The 19173-nt window shown below is 48.6% G+C and overlaps 2 protein-coding genes and 1 pseudogene across 2 annotated transcripts; all 3 read left to right on the top strand.

Moving 5' to 3' along the window:
- The first annotated feature begins 924 nt into the window (after window positions 1-924).
- On the top strand, window positions 925-5053 carry LOC144274394 (uncharacterized). The gene is given in 6 exon segments (XM_077833191.1): window positions 925-1170; window positions 1728-1854; window positions 2370-2483; window positions 2818-4077; window positions 4080-4409; window positions 4412-5053. Coding segments are annotated over 6 exon segments (2052 nt in total). The 5' UTR covers window positions 925-1047; the 3' UTR covers window positions 4510-5053.
- A 585-nt stretch (window positions 5054-5638) lies between these two features.
- LOC144274135 (uncharacterized) lies at window positions 5639-9171 on the top strand. The gene is made up of 2 exons (XM_077832782.1): window positions 5639-7566; window positions 8552-9171. Exons 1-2 carry the CDS (start codon window positions 7197-7199, stop codon window positions 9169-9171), a joined length of 990 nt encoding a protein of 329 aa, XP_077688908.1. The 5' UTR covers window positions 5639-7196.
- Window positions 9172-13646: 4475 nt separating this feature from the next.
- On the top strand, window positions 13647-19173 carry LOC144274134 (zinc finger protein RFP-like; annotated as a pseudogene).

Here is a 19173-nt window from a genome sequence, read left to right as displayed (position 1 = left end):
GCAACGTCTGGCTTGGGGGGAATCCAGAGTCTTGAGTCCTGGGCTCTCCCCGCTGAGTCCCAAACCAGGAGACTGAGCCGCTTCCAGCCCCCCATCCTCACTGACACCCAGCTGCCCCTCCCCCATGCTTTCTCTCTTTCCCAGGAAAACAGGTCACCTGGCCTCCCCCTCTCTCTTTGTTCTCCAACATCTTCGGCTGGCTCCTTGCAGAGGATGAGCTCTGGCCATCACTTGCCAGGATAGAGAATTTTGGCCATTCTCTATGCCCAGCAGCCACTCTGCCATCACGCCTGCCCTCTAGAGGTCTCTGCAATGATCACACCCCTGTATCCCACCAGCTTGGTACTTGTGTAACACATGGGGAAACTGAGGCACACACACAGTATTCAGAGAAAACATTAAGAACAATCCCGCTTCATCAACCCCTCTGAGACCAGCCCAGGGGCACTTTCTCCAGTGGCTGGAACCACTTTGACCATACCAGCCCCTGAACCTGAGCCTGCAGATGATGGAGAGACCCAAGACAATGGGGCAGCCGCCAGTTCTCCCAGGGCGAGGGAAGAAGACAAAAAGGGAGAGTGGAGAGACTTGAAGGGGCAGCAGGAGCAGGAAGTGGGGAGGGAGGTTCCCAGCTCTGCCCAGATTCATTCCCTGCACCCCCGCGGCAGTCAGCTCTCCTGGGAACAAGGGCAGGAGCTGAGAGAGGAAAAGCCAGTTGCTCACTCTGCTGAGCACCGCACCACTTAGGGAGACGGGGGAGAGCTAGAGGGGGTCACAATACACTGTGGGGCAGTACCCTGAAGTGACTCCTTTGATTCTGCTCTTTTTCCAGCGTTTGGCTCAGAGATGCTGCTCTGGGGAGGTTTAGAAGGGACGTGGTGGGTTAGTTCTAAGCAGGGGGGGAGGGAGGGTGAGGCTGGTGGTGTGGCCGGGGAGGTAATGAACTAACTGGGTTTGTTCCCAGCATGGCAGTCATAGAATCAGAGCGTCTGTCTGCAGGGAGAGAGCCTGGGGGGAATCGGGGAGTGACATGGACTCCAGCCCCTTATGAAACCTGCCCAATCTCCCTGCTCCTCCGACAGGCTGAGGAATCGCGTCCACGTTTCGCTCCAGATTGTCCCATCTTGCAGGGGACAGGGCAGGGAAATGGCTGTGATGGAGCCAGCTCAGGTAGGGGATTTTCAGGGAGCTTTTGGTGGTGGGGGAGGGGCATCGTAGAGGGGTTAATCACCCGGGGTGGGATGGGGTGTGATAAACTTGCTGGAACATGATCGACCTGGGCCTGATTCTCTGAACAGGCCCACTGGTGGGTAGGGGGGAAGGGGGAAACATTCCCCCATTTCTGAAACAGGGAACAGCCCCCCTGGGCAGGGCTGGGAAAATGGACCAGACTCCCAGTGCTGGAGCCTGACCCACTGGCCAGAGGCTGCTGTGAAATTCAAAGGGAAGCTGTCGGGATTCCTGTCCCTGTCCCCAGCTCCGGCTCAGAGCTCTGCCTCCCATCTCAGCCTGTTGCTGGCAGGTATGTGGGAAATGTGAAGAGCCTGCCCTGCTCCATCTGCTGGAGGGTGGGGATAAGAAGTTCTCACCTTCTCCCCACCCCCTGGAGCCTCCTGGCTGCTCTGAGCAGGGTGGGGGGAGGAATCTGCTTCTCTCACCCTTCTCCCCCGTAACTAGTGGGATTGTGGCTGGGGCAGCAGATGCTTAGTGGGCAACTCTTGTTCCAGATGCTGGTGACCTTCGAGGAGGTGGCTGTGTATTTCACCCAGGGGCAGGGGGCTCTGCTGGATCCCGCTCAGAGAGCCCTCTACAGGGACGTCATGCGGGAGAATTACGAGACAGTGACCTCGCTGGGTAAGGGATTCGTGGCTCCTTGGTTATTGGAAGCTGCGGGGTGCGGGGAGGGTTTGTGTGTCTGGCACCGCTGAGGTTCTTCCCTCATCACACTCCAATGAGACCAGGGTGTCATAACCTAAGGCACATACTAAATCATCCCCACCAGAGCCCCGTAGCTTGCAAGGTGAAGAACTCTTGTATTGTCCTGTCTGTGTTGTTTCTCGGTCACTCACAGAATCCCTCTTCTCTCTCCTCCTTGGGAACAGCTCCAGTCATGTGGAGGGCTCTGGGCTTCGCAGGTTTAGAAATAGGCAGGGGTTTAACACGAGAGCTGGGTGTGCATCACAATTCCCCTCACCTCCCCAGACATCTGCCTCCCCCGAGGGGGCTCAGTGACCTCGTTCCCGTCCCTTTGGATTCCACGTTCTCCCAGCACAGCACGGGGACAGGTGCCACCCACGGAATGTCCTTTCTGACAGACGCTCTCTCAGTCCTCCATACCCTCCTCTGATCTGAATTGACCACCTGTACAGGATTCCCCCTTCCCAAACCTGACCTGATCGCCCAACTGGAACGAGGGGAAGAGCCGTGGGTGCCCGATCTCCAGGCCGGTGAGGAAAGAGAGATCCCGAGAGTCACCCACACAGGTGAGGACTGACACAGAAACCATCTGGGGAATGAAGGAAAAAATTGAGAATCCCAGAAATGTGGTATCAGTAAGTTCCCTCAGTTCCTTCCTCATCTCACCCAGGGCAGGGCTGCAGTCAGGAGCTATCACTGACATTGTTTCCCACGTGTCCTGTTACTTGCAGGTGTTTCCTTCCCAACGTTCCTTCTCTGTGAAAGTTTGGGTGGGATTTGGAGGCAGAATCCAATTGCTCCATCTGTGCAGCTTTACTATGTTGGGTTTTCCCTCGGTGCTATTCCTCTTAATTTTTCCCTAGCAAAATGACTCCTGTCTGGATTGTCTCTCTGTCCCAGCAGGTGATGAGAGAGTGAGTGAAAACGAGGAGGGGAATCAACAGCAGGAGATTCCTGGGTACAGGGAATCACAGGGCACCTTTGTGGGAAGACCCCATAAGTGCTTAAACTGTGGAAAAAGTTTCATATGGAGGTCACAACTTGTTTTACATCATCGAATCCACACAGGAAAGAGACCCCACAAGTGCTTAGACTGTGGGAAAAGTTTCATACGGAGGTCAAACCTTCTTATACATCAGGCAATCCACACCGGAGAGAGACCCCATAAGTGCTTAGACTGTGGGAGAAGTTTCACACGGAGGTCAGACCTTGTTAAACATCAAGCAGTCCACACTGGAGAGAGACCTCATAAGTGCTTAGATTGTGGAAAAAGTTTCATACGGAGGTCACACCTTGTTAGACATCAGGCAATCCACAAAGGAGAGAGACCCTATAAGTGCTTAGACTGTGGGAGAAGTTTCACACGGAGGTCAGACCTTGTTATACATCAAGCAGTCCACACTGGAGAGAGACCTCATAAGTGCTTAGACTGTGGGAAAAGTTTCATACGGAGGTCAGACCTTGTTAAACATCAAGCAGTCCACACTGGAGAGAGACCTCATAAGTGCTTAGATTGTGGAAAAAGTTTTATACAGCGATCAACCCTACTTGATCATCAGGCAATCCACACTGGAGAGAGAGCCCAAAAATGCTTAATCTGTGGAAAAAGTTTCATACGGAGGTCAGATCTTGTTAAACATCAAGCAGTCCACACTGGAGAGAGACCTCATAAATGCTTAGATTGTGGAAAAAGTTTCATACAGAGTTCAGTCCTCGCAAAACATCAGCTAATCCACACAGGAAAGAAATCCCATAAATGTTTGGACTGTGGGAAAAGTTTTATACGGAGGTCAGACCTTCTTAAACATCAGGCAATCCACACAGGAGAGAGACCTCATAAGTGCTTAGACTGTGGGAAAAGTTTCATACAGAGATCCTGCCTTGTTAGACATCAGGCAATCCACACAGGAGAGAGACCTCATCAGTGCTTAGACTGTGGGAAAAGTTTCATACAGAGGTCCCACCTTGTTAAACATCAGGCAATCCACACTGGAGAGAGACCTCATCAGTGCTTAGACTGTGGGAAAAGTTTCATACAGAGGTCCCACCTTGTTAAACATCAGGCAATCCACACTGGAGAGAGACCTCATAAATGTTTAATCTGTGAAAAAAGTTACATAGAGAGGTCCCGCCTTGTTAGACACCAGGCAATCCACACTGGGAGAGAGCCCATAAGTGCTTAGACTGTGGAAAAAGTTTCATAATGCTGTCAACCGTACTTGACCATCAGGCAATCCACACTGGAGAGAGACCCCATAAATGTTTAATCTGTGAAAAAAGTTACATAGAGAGGTCCCGCCTTGTTAGACACCAGGCAATCCACACTGGGGAGAGAGCCCATAAGTGCTTAATCTGTGGAAAAAGTTTCATATGGAGGTCTGACCTTGTTAAACATCAGGCAATCCACACTGGAGAGAGACCTCATAAGTGCTTGGACTGTGGGAAAAGTTTCATACGGAGGTCAAACCTTCTTACACATCAGGCAATCCACACCAGAGAGAGCCCCCAAAGTGCTTAGACTGTGGGGAAAGTTTCATACATAGGTCCCACCTTGTTAAACATCAAGCAATCCATACAAGAGGGAGACCATAAGACTCTTGGAAAGGTTTCAGAAACAGATTAGCCCTTCTAAAGATCAGGCTATCCACACACACGAGAGAACCCCGTAAGTGCTTAGACTATGGAAAAATGTTTCAAATAGATGTCATCCCTTGTTTTACATCAGAGAATTCACACAGAGGAGTGACCCCATAACAGCTTAGCCTGTGAAAGACCTTTTAAATGGAGGTCAGAACTTGTTTCAAATTAGGCAATTCACACAGGAGAGAGACCCTATAAGTGTTTGGACCATGTGAAAAGTTTCACACAAAGATCGAATCTTATAACACTCAGAAGATCCACACAGGAGAGAGACTGCATCAGTGCTCAGACTGGAAAAAGTTTCCTACATAGGTCAGACCTTGTTAAACATCAGCTAATCCACAGAGAAGAGAGATCCCTTAAGAGCTTAGGCTGTGGGTAAAGTTTTATAAGGAGCTCAGCTCATGTTTTAGATCAGAGAATCCACACAGGAGACCCCATAAGTGCTCAGACTATGGAGAAACTTTCATACCGTGGTCAAGGCTTCTTAATTATCAGGCAGTCCTCAAAAGAGGGAGACTCCGTAAGTGCTTAGACTGTGGAAAAAGTTTCATACAGAGGTCAGACTTTGTTAAACATCAGACAATCCACACTGAAGAGAGGTCCGATAAGTGCTTAGACCAGGGGTGGGCAAACTTTTTGGCCCGAGGACCACATCGGGGTTGAAAACTTGTATGGAGGGCTGGGTCAGGGAAGGCTGTGCCTCCCCAAACAACCTGGACCCGCCTCCATCTGACCCCCTCCCACTTCCTGCCTTCTGACTGCCCCCCTCAGTATCCCTGATCCATCCAATCCCTCCTGCTTCTTGTCCCCTGACCGCCCCCTCCAGAGACCCCCCACCCACCCCTAACCACCCCCCAGGACCTTATCCCCTATCTAAACCCCCTGACTGCCCCCTCCAGGGGCCCCTGCCCCAAACCACCCCCCCAGAACCCCACCCCCTTCCCAATCCCCCATTCTCCCTGTCCCCTGACTGCCCCAACCCCTATCCACACCCCTGCCCCCTGACAGGCCCCCGGGACTCCCACACCTATCCAATCCCCCCCATGTACCCCATCCCCTGACCGCCCCCCCCCAACAGCCCCCGTCCCCTTACTCCCCCCTGGGACTCCCTGCCCCTTATCCAACCCTCCGGCCCCGGCCCCCTTACCACGCTGCTGGTGGCCCGGCAGGAGCCAGACACGCTGCACCACTCTCCCGGAGGAGCACGCAGCCCCACCCCTCAGAGCGCTGCCCACACGGTGCGCTGAGGCTCCGGGAGAGCGGGGAAGGTAGGGGATGGGCTGGGAGCAGCCTCCCCCACCGGGCGCTCAGGCGGGCCGGTCAGGACAGTCCCGCAGGCCGGATGTGGCCCGCAGCCCGTAGTTTGGCCACCCCTGGCTTAGACTGTGGGATACATTTCAGAAACTGATGAGTCCTTGTTCTACATCAAGGAATCCACAAGACTCCATAAGTGCTTGGACTGAGCAAAAGTTGTACACAGAGATCACACCTCATTAAACACGGGAGAATTCACACACGATCTAAACTTCTGTGACACCTGGCCCAAAAGAGTTAAGAACCTTGCAGGCTAATTGACCCAGATTCAACCTTTAGAGACATGTTAGAAAAGTGTGTAAATGGTATTTGGGGCCACTCCAAGTAATATAGAGTAGAACTTTGAAATGTAAACTGGTGTTGTTAAAATATTGGAAGAAGATAGTAGGACTGTTGATTAATTGCAGTTAACTCGTGTGATTAACTCAAAAAAATTCATCGGGGTTAGAAAAATTAATCTCAATGAATCACATTGTAAAACAATAGAATACCAGTTGGAATTTGTTAAATGTTTTTGGATATTTTTCTGCGTTTTCTCATATGTTGATTTCTCACAACAAAGAATAGAAAGTGTAGAGTGCTCACTTTATATTATTTTTTATTACAAATATTTGTACTATAAACATTCAAAACAAAAATAGTATTTTTCAATTCACCTCATACAAGTACTGTAGTGAAATCTCTTTATCAGGAAAGTGTAACTTAGAAACATGGATGATTTTAATTATATAAGTGCACTCAAAAATAAAGCAATTAAGACCTTTAGAGACTAGAAGTCCACTCAGTGCTACTTCTTTTTCTGCCAATCGCTAAGGCTTGGTCTATGCTACGAGTTTATGTTGGATTTAGCAGCGTTAAATCGAATTAACCCTGCACCCGTCCACACAATGAAGCCATTTTTTCGACATAAAAAAAGGGCTCTTAAAACCGATTTCTGTACTCCTCCCCAATGAGGGGATTAGCGCTGAAATCGACATCGCTGTTTCGAATTAGGGTTAGTGTGGATGCAATTCAAAGGTAGTGGCCTCTGGGAGCTATCCCACAGTGCACAATTGTGACCGCTCTGGACAGCACTCTGAACTCGGATGCACTGGCCAGGTGTACAGGAAAAGCCCCAGGAACTTTTGTAACTCATTTCCTGTTCGCCCCAGGCGAGTTCATCAGCACAGGTGACCATGCAGTCTCAGAATTGAAAAAGAGCTCCAGCATGGACCAAACAGGACGTACTCGATCTGATCGCTGTATGGGGAGAGGAATCCGTGCTATCAGAACAACGTTCCAAAAGACGAAATGCCAAAACATTTCAAAAAATCTCCGAGGCCATGAGGGACACAGGCTACAGCAGGGACGCAACACAGTGCCGCGTGAAACTTAAGGAGCTCAGACAAGCGTACCAGAAAACCAAAGAATCAAACGGACGCTCCGGGACAGAGCCCCAGACATGCTGCTTCTACGCTGAGCTGCATGCCATTCTAGGGGGGGCCGCCACCACTACCCCACTCCTGTCCGTGGACTCCGAGGATGGGATACTCTCCTCCATGCCTGAGGATTTTGCAGATGGGGAAAATGAGGAGGAGGAGGACGAGCTTAAGGAGAGCACACAGCACACCGTTCTCCCCGACAGCCAGGATCTTTTTATCACCCTGACTGAAATACCCTCCCAACCCAACCAAGCCAGAGAAGGGACCTCTGGTGAGTTTACCCTTTTAAATATAATACATGTTATAAAAGCAAGCATTTTTTAATGATTAAGTAGCCCTGAGGACGGGGGATGCATTCGTGGCCAGTATTGCTCCTGGAAAAGTCTGTTAACGTGTCTGGGGTTGGAGTGGAAATCCTCCAGAGACGTCTCCATGAAGCTCTCCTGGAGGTACTCTAAAAGCCTTTGCAGAAGGTTTCTGGGGAGAGCAGCCTTATTCCATCCTCCATGGTAGGACACTTTACCACGCCATGCTAGTAGCAAGTAATCTGGTATCATTGCATGACAAAGCCTGGCAGCGTATGGTCCCAGTGTTTGCTGGCATTCAAGCAACATCCATTCTTTATCTCTCTGTGTTATCCTCAGGAGAGTGATATCATTCATGGTAACCTAGTTGAAATAGGGGAATTTAATTAAGGCGACATTGAGAGGTGGCCATTCCTACTGGGCTGTTTGCCTGTGGCTGAAAGGAAATCCTCCCCACAGCTAGCCACGCGGTGGAGGTAGGGGGGAGCTTTGGCGCTGAGCTGTTCATGTTTGGCTAGCAGGGATCTTCCCTGATACCAGCCACACAGTGTGGGGAGAGATAAAGCAATCATCCCAGAAAATTGAATGGCGGGGCGGGTTAGTTTGGTTTTTGCTGCTGCACGTTAACAGGAAAACCGCAGCACTAAATGGCCAACTCAACCTGCTTTGCTTGGTATAGGAGAGGAGGGCGCTGCTGTTATGAAGGTTGCAGAAGCCGAAAAACTATGGCTTACCGTGGCCGCCTGCAAGCCGAATTCTGCTGCCCGGCGCGGCGTGTGTGATCTCTCACCCCAAAGCCGCAGGCACTCAATATAAGATGCAAAATGCGACCTCGCACCAAAATCACATGTGCTCTGTAATGTGAATCGTTTAGTTCACCGTGGAAGAGTATAGCCATTGTTCTGTAAAATGTATCTTTTAAAATACTTCACTCCCTTTTTTTCCCTCCAGCAGCTGCCAATGTTTCAAGCCTCCCTCCTCCGTCCCAAAGGCTATCTCAGATAAGGCGGCGAAAAAAACGCACGCGCAATGAAATGTTCTCTGAGCTCATGCAGTCGTCTGGCACTGACAGAGCTCAGCAGAATGTGTGGAGGGACACAATAGCAGAGTACAGGAAAGTGGCCGATGAACGTGAGGAGAGGTGGTGGCAGGAAGATCAGAGGAGACATGAGGCAATGCTGGGGCTACTGCAGGATCAAACGGACATGCTCCGGCCTCTGGTGGAGGTTCATGAACGTCAGCAGGATCACAGACTGCCGCTGCAGCCGCTGTTTAATTGCCCTCCCTCCTCCCCAAGTTCCATAGCCTCCTCACCCAGATGCCCAAGAACATGGGGGGAGGGAGGTGGGGAGGCTCCGGGCACCCAACCACTTCATCCCAGTGGACAGCCCAAGCAACAGAAGGCTGTCATTCAAGAAGTTTTAAAGTGGCCTTTTCCTTCCCTCCTGCCTTCTTCCCATACCTCACCTGGGCTACCTTGTGAGTTATCTCCCTATTTTTATAATCAATTAATAAAGAATACATGTTTTTTAAATGATAGTGACTTTATTTCCCTTGCAAGCAAGCTGTGATCGAAGGGGGAAGGGTGGGTGGCTAACAGGGAATTTAGAGGCAACCAAGGGGGCGGGTTTTCATCAAGGAGAAACAAACAGAAGTGTCACACGGTACCCTGGCCAGTCATGAAACTGGTTTTCAAAGCTTCTCTCATGTGCACCACTTCCTGCTGTGCTCTTCTAACCTCCCTGGTGTCTGGCTGCGCGTATTCAGTGGCCAGGCGATTGGCCTCAACCTCCCACCCTGCCATAAATGTCTCCCCCTTTACTCTCACAGAGATTGTGGAGCACACAGCAAGCAGCAATAACAATGGGAATATTGGTTTCGCTGAGGTCTGAGCGAGTCAGTAAACTGCGCCAGCGACCCTTTAAACATCCAAATGCACACTCTACCACCATTCTGCACTTGCTCAGCCTATAGTTGAACAGCTCCTGACTACTGTCCAAGGTGCCTGAGTACGGTTTCATGAGCCAGGGCATTAAGGGGTAGGCTGGGTCCCCAGGGATAACTGTAGGCATTTCAACATCCCCAACAGTTATTTTCTGGTGTGGGACGTAAATCCCTTCCTGCAGCCATTGAAACAGATCAGAGTTCCTGAAGACACGAGCATCATGAACCTTTCCTGGCCATCCCACGTTGATGTTAGTGAAATGTCCCTTGTGATCCACCAGTGCTTGCAGCACCATTGAAAAGTACCCCTTGCGGTTTATGTACTGGCTGCCCTGGTGGTCCGGTTCCAAGATAGGGATATGCATTCCGTATATAGCCCCACCACAGTTAGGGAATCCCATTGCAGCAAAGCCATCTCGTGTGACCTGCACATTTCCCAGAGTCACTACCTTTGATAGCAGCAGCTCAATGATTATGTTGGCTACTTGCATCTCAGCAACCCCCACAGTAGATTTGTCCACTCCAAATTGATTCCCGACTTACTGGTAGCTGTCTGGCATTGCAACATTCATTCATAAAATCAGTTACCCCAGTAACTGGTTAATTGAGTTTCACTTTCAATCCAATTGCTGCTTAAATCACTGAAACTTGAACTGTTTCAACATTGTAACTTCTGCTCACTGTTTGCCATTTCTTACACTTGTCCATATTGTAACTCAAACTCCATTTTAATTTGTCCCAAACTCCATTTTAAAAATGCTTACTCCATTTTGCAAAAGCCTAATGTAATCTTATTAGTTTAGTTTAGATGTGTGAATGAGGTATGTATGGATGATGGAATCAACCTCTAGCCCCAGCCTGTCCTGATAAAATAAAGTGTAAACACCCAGTGTCTGAAGATGCGGACAACAGCCCTGACAAAGTAAGAGGAGTCCACCCTCAAAAGAAAAGAACAAAAGTACAATTGAAGAAACATCAAAGCCAGATCCTAGGCTGAAAGTCATGTTTGCAATTGACGGGTGATCAATCACACCGAACCCAGAGGCAGCGTGACACAGCAAGACCTATAGACTCTAGATTGAAACTAAAGCCTACAAAAAAGGATGGATGAGATGGAAGACTTTGGAGGGTACCATTCTGCAGCCAACATGGAAGGGCATCGGTGCATGCCCAACAGAGACCCAGCTCTTCCTTGTGCCCGGCTTTCCTGGCCAGTTAGCCGTCACAGGCATCGAACCCAAGATATTAGTTATTGGTTATAAATCAAATTGCGTTATCATAATAAACATGGCATTTTCTTGTCTTGTCCCCTGAAATGATCCTGTGTAGTTTTCTTGGCATAACAACCTTGAGAGATCATCAAGTCCAGTCCCCTGCCCTCACAGCAGGATCAAGCACCATCTAGATTATCCCTGGTAGATGTCTATCCAACCTGTTCTTAAATATCTCCAGTGATGGGGATTCCAGAACCTCCCTAGGCAATTTATTCCAGTGTTTCACCACCCTGACAGTTAGGAAGTTTTCCTAATGTCCAACCTAAACCTCCCTTGCTGCAATTTAAGTCCATTGCTTCTTGTCCTATCATCAGAGCTCAAGGAGAACAATTTTTCTCCCTTCTCCCTGTAACACCCTTTTAGATACTTGAAAACTGCTATCATGTCCCCCCTCAGTCTTCTCTTTTCTAAACTAAACAAGCCCAATTCTTTCAGTCTTCCCTCCTAGCTCATGTTTTCTAGGCCTTTTATCGTTTTTGTTGCTCTTCTCTGGACCTTCTCCAATTTTTCCACATCTTTCTTGAAATGTGGTGCCCAGAACTGGAGACAATACTCCAGTTGATGCCTAATCAATACAGAGTAGAACGGTAGAATGGCCTCTTGTATCTTGCTCACAACACTCCTGTTAATGCATCCCAGAATCATGTTTGCTTTTTTTGCAACAGTGTCACACTGTTCACTCATATTTAGCTTGTAGTCCACTATGACCCCTAGATCCCTTTCTGCAATACTTATATTTACTTAGTCAATAATCCAAATAGTTTTCTTTAAAACCATAGGCACCAACTTTTCCCGGCGCTGGTGGGTGCTCAACCCCCATTCCCCGCCCTGACTCCACCCCTGCCCCACCCCCATTCCAACCCCTTCCCCAAAGTCCCTCCCCAACTCCACCTCCTCCCTGCACCTATTGGACCCCTTCCCCAAATCCCTGTCCCGGCCCCGCCTCTTCCCCAAGGGCGCCGCGTTCCCCCTCCTCTCCCTCCCTCCCAGCACTTGCCTCCGCGAAACAGCTGTTTTGCAGCGGGAAGCGCTGGGAGCTAGGGGGAGAAGCGGGGAAGGGACGCTCAGGGGAGGAGGCAGAGTAGAGGTGGAGGTGAGCTGGGGCGGGGAGCTGCCAGTGGGTGCAGAGCACTCACTAATTTTTTCCCCTGAGTGAGTGATCCAGCCCCGGAGCACCCATGGAGTCGGCACCTATGCTTAAAACATGAACAATTTGAACAATCTCTATTAGAGATCTCTATTCCTCCATAGCTAAAGCCCTCCATAATTACAGCTAGCTGACATTTTTCACACAGAAATGTTTCTCATCTGAAAGTGTGGCTTCAGGAAAATCAGGGTTTCCCTGGAAATGTTGCTTTTTACGACAATAGGCTAGATTCTGATCAGGAGAATCAACATGTAATTGCAAATTGTGGAATCATTTCAATTGCAGTCGAAAATGTCTGTCCACATTTTCTGTTTCCACATTTCTGCAGGGAAACATTAGAGAATATTTCGTTCTGGAAAACATCTTAACCCCTGTAGCTCAGCATCAGCTCATTTATATTAAGGGTGAAAGATCAAGTTACAACACATAATGTGAAAATGTTCAGTCCATGACGAAACAGAAAGATCTCCAAAAATATCATGTCCAAGAATAATCTAGAGATCATGTAGCCACTGTGCTGGCCCTGTATATGATGGAAACCACTTCAAGCCAGGGGGTGCTGCATCCCCAGTACCCCTAGTTCCAGCACTTAAAACTTATTTTTAAAGGCTCTGTATCTGACTGAAAATATTTCTTAGACCAAGAGTCCTGGTCAGCGTTTGAAACCCAAACATTGGAGCATTAGGACATTGAAAGGGAAATGAATTAAAGTTGTAGAACTGCTTTCTTTCCAGTGTCTTGTGGTGTTTAGATGTTGCTTGTAATGATTAGAATTGGGAGCACTGGCTGCTGGGAGTCTGAAAGGACAGGAAACAGGAAGGAGGGGGAGGAGTTGAAGAGGCTGAAGGAGAGCTACTGGGGTGATATTTAAAAGTTCTTCTCTGCAAGGAAGAGAGCTAGAAACATCCTTTGTTTAGAAAACAGAAGCCGAGCGCCTCACCTCATCACCTGCATCCAGGAGGTGGGGCTTCAACAAACACAACAAATATTGCAAGACTCCCGATAAAATCATGAAAGTTGGTGACGCTGCAGCCCCTTTACGCTGAGCCAGAGCAGCCCTTATTGTAAATGAGAATCAGGTCTTGAAAACATGGATTTCAGCTTAACCAAGCTTTTAGCCTGTGAGTTTAATATCACTGGGGTGGAAGGATTAGCTTTTTACTGATATAGCTGTATACACACAAACCAATGGCAAAATATTTCAATTGATAATAAATGAAAATTACAGATATGGAAATTAAGGACAACGCTGCTTGAAAACTTATTCAGGTTTGACTTAAGGAGAGTTACTTTGCATATTTTGACAGGGGATGTTGACAGTCTGTGTTTTCATGGTTATAAAGCCCTCACTTTTTGAATCTCAGCATCTACTGTCATTAAAGAATTGTCGACTGACTCACTGTTGTCGTATCCCCCCATAATTTCCCACAACTGAACATTTAAATTAATAAAAATTGGGGGGGAAATGCTGAAACCCAGATTTTTGTGCAACTGTGAAAATGTAACTTAATAAATATTGAAAAAATACTGTAAAATATATATATATAATTCTTTCAAGCCTAAATATCGCTCCAGACACACAGCCCCTGCTCATGCAAGCTCTTTATGACAGGGGGATCCTGGGTATATTTCTGAGCTCAGGAAAGTGAAGCCAACCCTGTTACACTGCCCAGAGGGAACCATGGCCTCAGAGAACCCTGTGGAATGTCTCCAGGATGAAGTTGCTTGTCCCATTTGTCTGGAGTATTTTAAGGACCCAGTGATTATAGACTGGGCACAATTTCTGCCCAGCCTACATCAGCCAGTGCTGGGAGGGATCCAATACAGCCGCCTCTTGCCCTCAGTGCAGAGAAACTGTGCAACAGAGAAACCTCAGGCCCAACAAGCAGCTGGCAAACATGGTAGAAATCGCCAAGCGGCTGAGTTTCCAGGCAGCAAAGGGAGCAGGAGGTGGTGGGGTGTGTGGGGAACACCAGGAGGCTCTGAAACTGTTCTGTGAAGAGGATCAAACCCCCACCTGTGTGGTGTGCGACAGATCCCAGGCTCACCGCGCTCCTAAGGTGTTTCCCATGGAGGAGGCTGCCCAGGAGTCCTGTCAAGTTGCTGTGAAGTTTAATGGGCAATAACTTTAGATTTTAATGACAGGTTAATTTCACTGCAAGTTGCCGTCACAAGTGTATCTGTATCATGCAGCTCTGCAAAGCCTACACTGTATGGGAGCTGCTATTATAAATAAATAATAATAAAGAAAAATAAATGATCTGGCAGAGTGGCAAGAAAGGCAAAAAAATAAAGTCTTTAAAGATACCTGACATGGGAAACCTTTAACTGAGAAGTTGAATCCTTGTCAAACCCAACTTCCACTGGTGAAACAAGGGAACTTTTTACAGAACAGAAGCTGTTCAATGATCAGTGCAGCTTAAAACACAAGAGCTGCAGGCCTGTCTATATTTGCGTGTTGGGAGTTTGCCCTAACGCTTAGTCCCGCTCTGTCACACCAGTGCAGTCCCCAGGGCTTCAGAGCTGAAATTCAGCTGGGAGTTGGGCTCCTTGGAGAATCCCAGCTCATATTTGGAGCCCGGTTGGTTTCTGGGATTAGTATCACTTCTGTAATCTGAAAACCACCTTAATTGATTTACCACCATGTGACTCCAGTTTCCTGTTATGTGCTGTGCTACTAATTAGTGAATGAATAAATACCAGTCAAACTCAGATAATTGAGGTCTCTCTCTAATGTATAAAAAGACTGAATTGGAAACAAGTTGGAATATGACACTCTCCCTATTTCCGTTGTTTGGTTTCATTCCCTTGGTGGCCCTGATGTCATAAACCTATTAGGAAAAACAGTCACCTTGGGTTTGGGTGGAAAAACATCCCGCTACCCACCCTTCTGAACCCTCAGAATGAAACCTCCCCAATAATTTCTCTTTCTACAGGAAAAAATTCAGGCCCATTGCAAGCCTTTGAGGGAAGAGAGAGAAAAACTGCAGGGATTTCAAGTGACTGGAGAGGGGAAAAGCTGGGAGTATCTGGTAGGTGCCTGTTGTTTCTGACCTGCAGAGACTTGTGGTGAGAGGTCTGTTTTTAAGCAGATTCCTCTGTGGGCTTGGTGAATGTGGGCATCAGTACGTTTCTCCATGATCCTAGATTTTCTGTGTTAGGTTCATGTGCAGAATCTAAGCTCTTGTGTCAGTGAATGAGTTAATTTCTAGCCCTTGTGACTTTCCCTGTGTCTGCGTCATTTCTTGGGTTGGTGAATTCTTTGATTTCTTTTTTCCCTTGGAACTTCTGTCAGTGTAATGCTGAGTACGGCCTCCTGCTGCTCTGGATCTCCATTCTCAGAGGCCATTGATAACACAACGTCCTAAGCACGTCAGACATGGAAACATCCCTTTCCAGATACACTGGGGAGAAATGAAAGAGGTGTAAGAGAATCCTCTCCCAAGTAACCACAGGGTAGAATCAAGTGCCAGAAATCTTAGGTTTGCAAAGAAATTCTCCCTCCTGCACACTCAGCACTCCATAAAAGACCCCAGGCTGCTTCATTGTCCCTGACCAGCCCTTTCCCTGTTGCTTTACAGAAACAGATACAAGAGGAGAGGCAGAAAATTGTTTCTGAATTTCAGCAACTGAGGCAGTTCCTGGAGCAACAAGAGTGACTCCTGCTGGCCCAGCTGGAAAAGCTGGACAAGGAGATAGTGAAGATACGGAAAGAAAATGACACCATATTCTCGGAGGAGATTTCCCGTCTCAGTGAGCTGTTGAGTGAGCTGGAGGGGAAGTATCAGAAGCCAGCGAGTGAATTCCTGCAGGTGAGACTGAGTTAGAAACATTGGAGATCCCCACACAGGGAAGGGAAGGCTCCAGAATCATAAGCACGGGGGTCCAGCAGTCAGAGATCTCACTGTAACTTGGCGTGTACATTGCTGACATGTGAATGACAACTGGTCATTGCAGAATTAAAGACACAGAGATATGAGAGAAGGGAGAGCCCCATTAGCTCAGGGAATCCAATGGCCTCTGTTCCCTATATTTGCAAAATCCCTTCCCTGGGAACCACTGCCTCTGTCAAGTGGGACTGACATTCTCTCTCTCTCTCTCTCTCTCTCTCTCTCTCTCTTTCTTCTCTAGGATGTCAGATGCACCTTGAGCAGGTACATGGCTCTCTCTCACTCCCCCTCACACTTCACAATGCTGGGAAAGAGCTTGGTGATGGTGGTGGTGGTGATGATGTTAGCACCGCATCTCCCAAGGGCTCTCCAGCAAAATGTGTAGGGAAGGTCACATTTTGGATACAAATCTTTCTGTTCTGTTTAATCCTGAGGTTCTCACCATATTACAGAAGACTCTGGAATTCTCCATTCAGTGGGAAAGACTGACCCAGTATTTTCTAGAGATGTCACATCGCTCGGGGAGTGGCTGCCTCAAGATTGTGGGGATGGAATATGGGCCTATCATTGCTGGGGTACTGGACACCATTCAGCCCAGGGCAGCAGCGATCAAGAGTCTTTCCCACGTGAGGGCTGTTTGAAGCCCTGTGTGGAATGAGCTGGGGAGTGGGGAGCTAGTGTCTCAGTCTAGTTCCTAGAGGACAGATTTCTACAACACTTCACCTGGGAACCTCCTGTCCCTCAGAGCATGGAGGCCAAGGAGTGAATTGGCCACGGAGACTCAATTGCCTCCTTTTGTCCCCAGAGCTGGTCTCTCCAGGACAGAGTTGAAGAATATTAATGAGACCTTTGGGGGAAGATTTCACGACCACAGCCTGTGCTCCACCTGCTCTGACTCCAGGCCCATTAGAGCAGCAGCTTTCACTAACAACAAATTATAACGTGTCACTAAATGAAATGTACAAACGTGAAGTTTTCTCTCCAGGTGGGAGAAGGGGAAGTTCCAGCAGCCAGTGGAGATTTCTCCTGAACTAGAAGCGAGACTCAACAATTTCTCCCAGGAAACTGTTGCCCTAATGGAGATTCTGAGGAAATGCAAAGGTGCTGAGAAGGGATCTAGGTGGGGAAAGTGGGATGAGCCCCTGAGACTGTGGGAGGGGATGGGCTCTGGCCACGTGGGTCATATCTATTGAATGACAGGAAAGCAATTGAGCGGGTGTAACAGGTGCCCAGGTGTCAGGACGTCTCACATTCATTCATGAGTTAACAAAGGTCACAACATTGAGGCCCAAATTTAGCAAAATGGCCTAATTTTGAGTCCCTGATTTTCTCTCCCAACTTGCAAAGCCCGTGGGGGTCACAGACACAGGGCTGCTACTCTGGCTGCATCTCAGGACTTGCCTTGCCTGTGCCAAGGTCTGCACGGGCCTCTGGAGCCACTGACTGGGGGAGTCGCAAACTGCCCGCTCTATTTCTCTGCCAATTAGGGTGAATTTGGCCCATTGAGCCAACACTCTCCCAGCTCCAATCTCAACACTTATTAAACAATTTTATTATTCTTTGGAGGACGAGGGCCCCATTGTGCTGAGCTCTGTAGAGATGCTGAGTGAATAAACCCAAGGGACCTACAACTACGAGCCCTGAGCCTGCAAACTCTTAACATCCCATTAATGTCAAAGGGACCAAATTTCAGAGTAACAGCCGTGTTAGTCTGTATTTGCAAAAAGAAAAGGAGTACTTGTGGCACCTTAGCGACTAACCAATTTATTTGAGCATAAGCTTTCGTTAGTACAGCTCACTTCATCGGATGCAACAAAGGGACCAAAGTCTGCTAAAGTCTTTGCAGGATCTGGGTCTCGGGTCTGAGAAAAGGCAATAGGCGAATGAGACAAACCAGCTGGAGTCTGGAGGTTGGGAGGGGCTGATGAGAGGAAAGGAAATCTCTCTGACAGATTGTATCTCCTAGGGTGGTTGTGAGACCTAATGGCTGTTGCTTTCATTGCTGTGAGATGCCTGAATGAGAGAGGTAAAAGAAGGTTTCAGATTTGTTTATATTTATATTAAAGATCTGAGTATGTCCCTGTCCCTCTCTGTTTCTCTGTCAAAATTCAAACCAAGTTAGGTCAGTTAAGAGTGGGGATATTGTTACAAACATGAAAGCAAGAAATCTCGCCTCTTTTCGCCTTTCCCCCTCCAGACACTCTGCCATTTGCACTGGGGACAAAAAGAGGGGAAACCCTAGGAGCACAAAGACAGGGTGAGGTTGCAGGTGGAAACGGTCTTTAAATTATAAGAAAATTCCCATGAAAACACATTGCACCTAAAGTTACCAACCAAACCAACACCAGTCATGACACACCCAGCACTACAGTGAAGCCATGAAATCCAGAGGAGATCCCGAGCTGAAGTCACACAAAAGATCCTGACACCAACCTTAGTGCTGAGTTCATGCCTATGCTGATGAACAGAAACACTCTCCCTGAGCAGCATCCAAACACCCTTAACTCTGACCATGGGGTTCTCATGGACATTCACAGAACCTTTAATACTAAATTGAGAGCTCTCTGCCCTGAGGGCTGACACATCCCCCTCCTTTACCCCAGTTTCTCTGCTGCTGGGAATGGAGAAGGCCCAGCAGGGGAAGCTGGGAGCTGAAGCTTCTTCAAGCAAATGAGAAACAGAGTGGGGAACTGCAGTGACATCTCTGCTCAGTCTCAGGTGCCCAGCACAGAGGCAGCTCCCTGGGATCCAGGCCCGTCCCAGCCAGAACAGGGCTGCTGGGGAGAGTGAAAAATGGTCCCAGCCTCCCCCAGGGCTGAGCTCTGCCACAAATGCTCTGATTCTCTCTCCCCCACAGCGAATGTGACTCTGGATCCAGACACGGCTCATCCCAACCTTGTGCTGTCTGAGGATTTGAAAAGTGGGAAGTGGGAAGAAATGCAGCAGCATCTGCCCGACAACCCTGAGAGATTTCACACTGAGCCCTCTATGCTGGGCTGTGAGGGATTCATCTCGGGGAGACATTGCTGGGAGGTGGAGGTGGGGGATGAGGGATCCTGGGTTGTGGGGGTGGCCAGAGAGTCTGTGAGAAGGAAGGGAGAGATATGCCCCAAAGAGGGGATCTGGGCTGTGGGGCATGCGCTGGATCAGTTCTGGGCTCTCACCTCCCCTGTGACCACTCTGCCCCTGAGTTGGGACCCCAGCAGGATCCGGGTTTGTCTGGACTGTGAACAGGGGCAGGTGACATTTATTGATGCTGGTGACGAGGCCCCGATCTTCACTTTCCTGCCGGGCTCCGTCCCTCGGGCGAGAATCTGA

Source organism: Eretmochelys imbricata, chromosome 14, assembly GCF_965152235.1.
Source record: "Eretmochelys imbricata isolate rEreImb1 chromosome 14, rEreImb1.hap1, whole genome shotgun sequence".
Taxonomy (NCBI): Eukaryota; Metazoa; Chordata; order Testudines; family Cheloniidae; genus Eretmochelys; species Eretmochelys imbricata.
Note: the sequence above shows the minus strand (reverse complement) of the source record. Positions and strands in the feature narration are given on the sequence as shown.

Excerpts from the sequence above, each read along its gene's own strand:
- LOC144274135 (XM_077832782.1), top strand. The coding sequence starts at position 7,197 with ATGAGGGACACAGGCTACAGCAGGGACGCAACACAGTGCCGCGTGAAA. Across the intron at positions 7,567-8,551 it reads AGCCAGAGAAGGGACCTCTG|CAGCTGCCAATGTTTCAAGC; the intron begins GTGAGTTTACCC and ends TTTTCCCTCCAG.